Below are 7187 nucleotides of genomic sequence, written 5' to 3' on the forward strand. Positions count from 1 at the left end.
TCTAAGGTTGGTAGTAATATATTTATATTTGGCAGCACTTCTTGACCATTGGGATCTGACTTTGATGTACTCTATTGTACACTTACCTTTCCACCGGTTTATCTTTTAAATTGAATGTGGGAAGAATTATTAGTTACAAATAAGAGTGGCAAACTTAGGGGGAATTTTCCCATTGAGTTAAGCCAGCCTAATGGCTGCCGAGAGGTGATTCTGCCCCCCCTTGCTTCACAGGTGGCTGAACTCTTGCATCTCTTGTAGCATCAGCTCTGTCTTGCTCACCTCACTTGCTGTTAGCCGTTCATAAAATCTGCGAAGGTACTAGAGATGCAGACAGTCTTTTTCCAGTAGCTGCTTTTCTTTCCGCCAAAATTTAGCATTTTTATCAGTACATAGGCTTACTGGGCAGGGGATGGTACTGCAACCTGGGAAGTGGATCAGGCTAAAACGTTTTCTTGTGGTGTTGTGGTTTTATTTGTTTATTTATTTTTCTATTTAAGTTTCTTCTACATCTCATGTAAAAGTATAGTTAAACAATGGATAAATGATACTTCAGAGCCTGTCCTTGCAAAAAAAAAATAAAAAAATAAAAATTCTGGATTAGAGATCACTTTAGTATTAGGCCTTTAATTTTTTTTTTTTCACTCTTGTGTAGCATTTTAGTGTCATGTCCACAGCACCAACTAATATTTTGTTTCTCATCTTTAACATTGTATTTTAATACTGTGGGCTTTTTGTTGTGTACTGCAGAGTGTATGTATGCTTTCTAACATCACTTTACCTTCTTCCTGCATTGGGAAAGCAGATGCAGGAGGAAGGGAGTTAGTAATCTGTTGAGCATTCCAGAATCTCTGTGTAAGGTTAACAAGTAGGGACGCAATGGGAGCATGGGGAAAGACTAGATGGGATCTGCAGAGAGAGGCTGGTCCTGTATAGTAGCAGCCAAAATACTTCTTTACTGGGTAGTTCCCTAGTTTTTACAGGCAATTATTTGCAGGTCTTCTTGGGTTTGGGTTTTTTTTTTTTGCCTTGCTCAGTGAGTTAGCTGTCAGGAAGAGGTTTCCTCAATAGAAGCGTTGAGGTGTTTCATTGTTGCTAAAAGTTGCATAGTTATTTTTGAGGATTATAAGAGTTAGGGATGCTCATTTTTACTATTGTTCTGGGTTTTTTTTTTAATGTGTTTGTGCTGGTCTACCAACTACAACAAATGTTCACTTGTGTTTATTGATGATTGTAAAATGCTTTCTACACAGCAAACCTGAAAAAGGATGATAAGTTGGTTAGTTTAAGAGGCCTAATAGCATGCTCAACAGTGTTTAGTTCTCTGACCTCCATATGAGTGAGTCTTCATGTGCTACAAGTGCCAATGGGTGTAGATTTCAGCAAGCGATGCTTGTCCTGAGGACAGTCCCTGAAGGTGGCACGGTGACAGCAAGATGATGACAGCAAGGCATCTGCTGAGCTCAAGTATCCTGAGAATTGTTCACGGCTGTGGAGGAGCCACAGGTAAAATAATGGCAGCTCAGCAGCAGCATCAGCAATACCTGTCACCCCAGGAAGGACTTGAAGTTGACCTCCCCACTCAGCAAGTGGTGATCTTTTTTCATCTTCTGCATCCTAAAATGTATTATTTACATCTTTACTAGAACGGCGGGTAACCCAGGGTGGCCACCAGCTGAAGGGTGCTGGTGGGAAGGTGTGGATGCTTGTCTATGAATTGTGGGAGACTTCAGTACCCTGTATCTTAGATGCCTCCTGGAATTTAAGGAGGGAATCTGTGAATTTGTTTACCTGTGGTGTACATAGTAACTAATGGTTATCTCCAGTAACCACCCACTGCTAGGAGAGGTGAGAACAGGAGATGTCTTTTTTTATTTTTATTTTTTTCCCCTTCCATCTGTTCTCAGATAGTAATAATAAAGTCCTTAAAATGTCCAACATGGGATCCACAGTTTGTTTTCCTAGCTATTATGGGCATAATAAGGGCCAGAATGGTCTCTAAGTGAATGGTTACTAAGAAAATCTCTGTGAAGGTGAGTTGTGAAAAACCCAAACCAGGCTTTGCTATGTCTCCTAGAGCACATGCCAGGACAGCTAAACCAGGATCTTGTGTGTTGTGAGAAAAAACCATTCACCGTAGACATCTTGAAAGGGAACACCTTGAGGTGTCCTTATTCCTTCGTGAGATGTTGCACAACTTGAGATTTTGGTTTTACCATATTGGGCAAAGCCTTGGTTTGTTTTGTTTTGAGCCTCTTTGAGATGTGGGCTCTGGGTGGACTGGTCACCGTTTTGGCATCCCCAGCGGTGGAATGCGCGTGTGGATGATCACTCAGAGGAAGAGGAGAGTTTACTGACATCCTTATTCACATTCCAGGGCTTGCCTTTCATCCCATTTGCACCGCTGGGCTGCAAGAAAGAGAGACGGTAATTAATGTTCCACCACTTGCCGGGAGAAAGCTTGCAAAGCTCTTGCTGTGCTTGCATCCCATGTGCGTGTGCTGTGAATTCTGCTGAGTTTGGGTGTACGAGGTGCCTGCACAGCCACAGCGATGGGATAATACAGCTGAAGAACACTTCAGTGGTTTGGTACTCAGGCTAAGGAAGTGTTGGGGTTTTTTTTCTCTACAGTATTAAATAATTTGCATTGGTGTTATGTGGCCTATCCATGCTCGTGGAATATAAATGACAAAAGGCAAACTACTTTAGATCGTCAACGGTCATTGACATCTCCACAGCAATATGCTGATTTATATCAGCCAAGGAAAGAACCTAAGATTTTTTTTTTTTTTTCCAGCTTCTTGAGGGACGGGGAGAGATGTTTAATCAAACTTGGAAAATTCCCTTGGATGACAGCAATAAGTCTAATCAGATGATAGTATTCATGTCAAAGCTGTTCATGGGGTATCTTAGCATTTGTGTAAAGAGATTGCTTGACTTGTAAGCAGATGCTTATGAACAATTACAGTTTTATGGCCTGTTCCTTATTAAATATAGGGGACTCATTGTTCGTTTGTTTCTCAGGAGCAATGATGCTTTATCATGTTCATTCTGAAGTGCCATGTTCAGTGCATCTGGTTCCTTTATATCCCATTTTAAGAATTTTTTTTGTTGATCTAGCTGTCTGCGAATGTGTGTATATATGTGCTATGCAGATTACACAGATAAAATTTATATTCTTGAAAGTGTTTTTTTGATAATTGCAGGTATTAAAAAATCACATGCATTAGAGTTCCTTAGTCTTATTTAAAGTTCAAGCAGGTTATACACGTGTTGGCTTTTTTTCAAATCAGCTTTTATTTGTTCTAAAAATATAAATAAGTCATAAATACCATCTCAAATATTTTAAAAGCATAAGTTATACAACAATTTTTCTGGCTTCTAAAAAGATTTTTTGTTGTTGTTGTTGAATATGTTATTAAATAAGTCGGTGTTCTCAATTATTTCTAAATATCAAAAATATAAATAAGAAACATTAGAAACAAATAAATATTTTAAATACAATAAATAGATTCCTAGAAGGAAATGAGAATATATATAAATGCAAATCATTGTTACTATTTGTGGTTCTTAAAACAGAACAACACTGTCATCTGCCACATGACAGATTTGTAACAAAGGATTGTGCCTGAATTAAAACATTCAGACACTGAAACTCCTGGTGTTTTTCAAATAGCGAACAGCCCTCACAGTTTTCTCCATAAATGAAGTAAAGTCTCGGAGGATGAGGTGAGTGGTGATTTTCTCTATCCAGTTCTTATTGGACTTGAGCTTTGCACGGAGGGATTCCTGGGTAGCTGGGTCTGGGATGATCACTTCATCGGGATTGATCACCTGTGAAAGAGAAAATAGCGACATGCCCTGGTTAAAACACTGTAACTGAGCTTGCGGGAGAGCATCAGTTTATATGTATGATATGTTCCTGACCAGCTGTGTATCCAGCCTTTCTATACTGCACCTCACAGACCTCTCCAGGACCTGCACTTGCCTACAACCCCATTTCTGTGGTGAGCTTGGAGGTACTGTGGGACCTGCTACAATTACTGCAGAAGAATCAGAGAGTCTTGTCTGATCTGTAGCACTTATTCTGTTTCGAATGCAACATCTGGCATCGTGGTCCAGCACGCTGCACTGAACAGTTCGATACACCTCTCCTGCTATCTGCTGACTGCCTGGTTACGTGGGAAGATGCTGAACATGATTTGTCCTAACCTGTACTGGCTGAGTCATAAGTTAATTAGATGGCATTGAAGTACTCTCACATTTTGTAGTACATTGACACTCTCCAGAGATGTCATACTTGTCTAGCTGCTTAATTCTTACTTTCCAGGCATCTAGGCACGTGGGAGACTTAAGTGTCACCAGCTTTCACTGGTGTGTGGGATCCTAACTGCAAGATGAGTAAAAGGAGCTGTGTACCTAATGCTGACTGACAGCGCTGGGTACCCGCTATCCAAATGCCTTCTAAGAACTTGTCCCGTGAAGTGGGTAGGTAACTGCTGAAAATTGGAATTACTTACCCAAATCATGGAGCTACTGTAGATTATTGGGACCCAGAAATATATCAATAAAGTATCTGCTCCTGGTTTTAGGATCTCTCCTACACTTTAAGATGTGACAAAAGCATCCACACCTCCCTCTGCAATATTTTTTTGTTGTTGTTAAATTCAGTAAGAGTTGAATATTCTTTCTGTCCAGACTACTTTCAGTGGATTCTGTTCACACAGCCAGTTCCTGGTATATCTAATGCCTTGTTGCATGCTCTCAAGGTTTGAGTCTCTATAGGCTGGTCTCCCTCAGTTATGAAACAAACTTTCTACAAAGTAATATATCAAGTTCGAAACCAGTAGTGAGTTGCTTTCTTATGACAGGGCTATTCTTCTTAGCTAGTACAGTGTAAAAAAAATAAAAGGCAGTCCAGCTCCCTTTCACTTAATAATGGACATAAATAAATATGTTAGGAAAGGTATGGCAAGCACACAATGGGCTTTTCAAAAGCCAAAAAACACCTTGAAGGAAATAATGCCTTGAGATTTCTGCAGTTCTTAATTCTGCAGTCCTTACTCACCTGGGTGGTTCTTACTCAGGCAAATAGTTTCCCTGATGACAAATGGAATATTCATGTTAAGGGTTATTAGCGTGAGTAAGAACTGCAGGTATGAAGTGAATTTTTGAAGTGTGATCTTTCAGAACCCTCCAAAACATAGAAAAAGACTGTCAGAAATGAATAGAATTCAGTTTAATGAATCAAAGGAGAATTTGAGTGTTTGTAAAGAAGGAAGATTTTTTTTTTCATTATAATTGCAAGCAAAAAGCATGCTTTTAAATAGACAGCATGTTTCATTTAGTCAAGTTATTAACTTATGTTCTTAATTTAACTGTCTTCCTTGATTTTTAAGCTATTGATATCTCAATATACCATACAGCTTGGTTTAAAAGTTTGTTTTGGGGAGTTTTAAAGATTAATAATATTGTAAAAATGTATTTGCTTTTATTTATGTGAGTTTTTTTTAAAATCACTTATTTCTACTTCTTGGGGGGTTGCAACATCAGAAAGTTTGGACTGAACTGCAGTTCCACAATTAGGAACAAGCTCCCTGAGAAATCTAATGCTGCCTGGCTCATAGAAATAAGTGTATTTGTTCTTTAAATAATATTATGCATTTAATTGTTGCTTGGAAATTAGAAATAATACTAGAAAGTAGGAAGAAGGGTTGTTTCTTTAAGAAAACAAAACTTTGTAAAACTTGTTAATCGTAAGAGTAATTATCTGAGCATAAGCCACCTGTTTCCACTGAGAGAAATGAAAGCAGGAAATATTCAACTTCACATAGCATCCTATTTCTCTGACTACACATCAGTGCTGGGCCATAAAAATTATTGGAGTGAATTTAAAACCAACTCACCATCTGCCTTATGGTACGTGCCAGGTGCTCTGTGCTATAGCACAGCAAATCGACGCTTTGCTTTTCACTAATAAAGGTTTCTTTTACATATTCGAGGTACGTCTGAAATGTGTAAAGCCCGCTGGAGATTTTCCTCAAGCATTTATCCTGGTATGAGAGAAAGGTGAGAAAGTCACTTACAGCTCAGAAATGCCTCTGATGCAATATTGTGCATCCAGCACAGGTAAGGTGGGGATGTTATACAGGGAGTGGAGGTCCCTGCACAAATCTTTAGGTCAACTTTTGCGGGTTTTTTTGAGCAGGCAAAATTGTCCCAGGTATATAGCATTAGAGCAGAAAGGGGAGCAGGTCCTTGCCTCATCAAAGCCGGCGAATAGGCACCCGTCTTCCTCTGTCATCTTGGGGAGGTTGAGGTTGTTCTGGACAAGCATCTCCATGCTGTTCCCGCAGACGGTAAACTTCTCGCACATCTGGGAAGAGACACCGAGAGGTTTTATCGCACCTTGGCCGGAGGCAGCCGGCTGTGTGCGAATGTCCGAGCCCGCGGGACGTCCCGTACCCACCTCCTCCTGCAGCTGGGCGGCCCGGGCGTGCAGCAGCCGGGCCAGCCGCACGCAGTCGGGCAGCGCCGCCCGCCGCATCGTCGCATCCTCCAGCTCGGCCTCCCCCGAGGAGTCGGCGGCGGGCAGCGGGACGGCGGCGGCCCGCGGCAGCAGCAGGAGGAGCAGCAGCGGCAGCGCGGCGGCGGCGGAGCAGAGGGCGGGCGACCGGCAGCGGCGGCCGGCGCGGTCACGGTCACGGTCACAGCCACAGTCCTGGGTAAACTTCATGGTTCGGCTTCTCGGCTCCGTCCCCGGCCCCTTCTCGTCGGTGAGGCTGGCGGGTTGAATGAGCTCCGAGCATCCCTGAACGTGTATTTATCGAGGGGGCTTCGAGATTATTCATGGCCCGGGAAAATCCGGCATGAGAACACGGGGGTGTGTGCGCAGCGGATCGCGCCGGGCTTGACACAGAGCTCGCCCCGTCCGAGCGCTGCGGGATTGTGAAACGGGGCCGGGGGGGGGCATGAAGTCATCGCGCTCCTGCACCGTAACTCCTTGAGGGCCGGGCTGCCCCAGCCGTTGCCGGCTCACCTGGTCCCCCGGGGCCGGGGTCGGGACCAGAGCTGGAACCGCAGCCCCTGAGCCTGCCAGCTCCAGCCACACAGAAAGTCTTGGCAATCGTAACATACATACCTACCTACGTACATACATACTTTATGTATTTTAATGTGCTTTAATGGTT

The 7187-nt window shown here is 42.5% G+C and overlaps 1 protein-coding gene across 1 annotated transcript; it reads right to left on the minus strand.

Moving 5' to 3' along the window:
- Positions 1 to 3639: 3639 nt before the first annotated feature.
- On the minus strand, positions 3640 to 6733 carry IL6 (interleukin 6; the record flags this gene model as incomplete). Its single annotated transcript, XM_080339784.1, has 4 exons — positions 3640 to 3831; positions 5904 to 6050; positions 6260 to 6373; positions 6467 to 6733. 4 exons carry the CDS (start codon positions 6731 to 6733, stop codon positions 3640 to 3642), a joined length of 720 nt encoding a protein of 239 aa, XP_080195910.1.
- Positions 6734 to 7187: the final 454 nt, after the last annotated feature.

Source organism: Nesoenas mayeri (genome assembly GCF_963082525.1).
Source record: "Nesoenas mayeri genome assembly, chromosome: 2".
In the NCBI taxonomy this organism is placed as follows: domain Eukaryota; kingdom Metazoa; phylum Chordata; class Aves; order Columbiformes; family Columbidae; genus Nesoenas; species Nesoenas mayeri.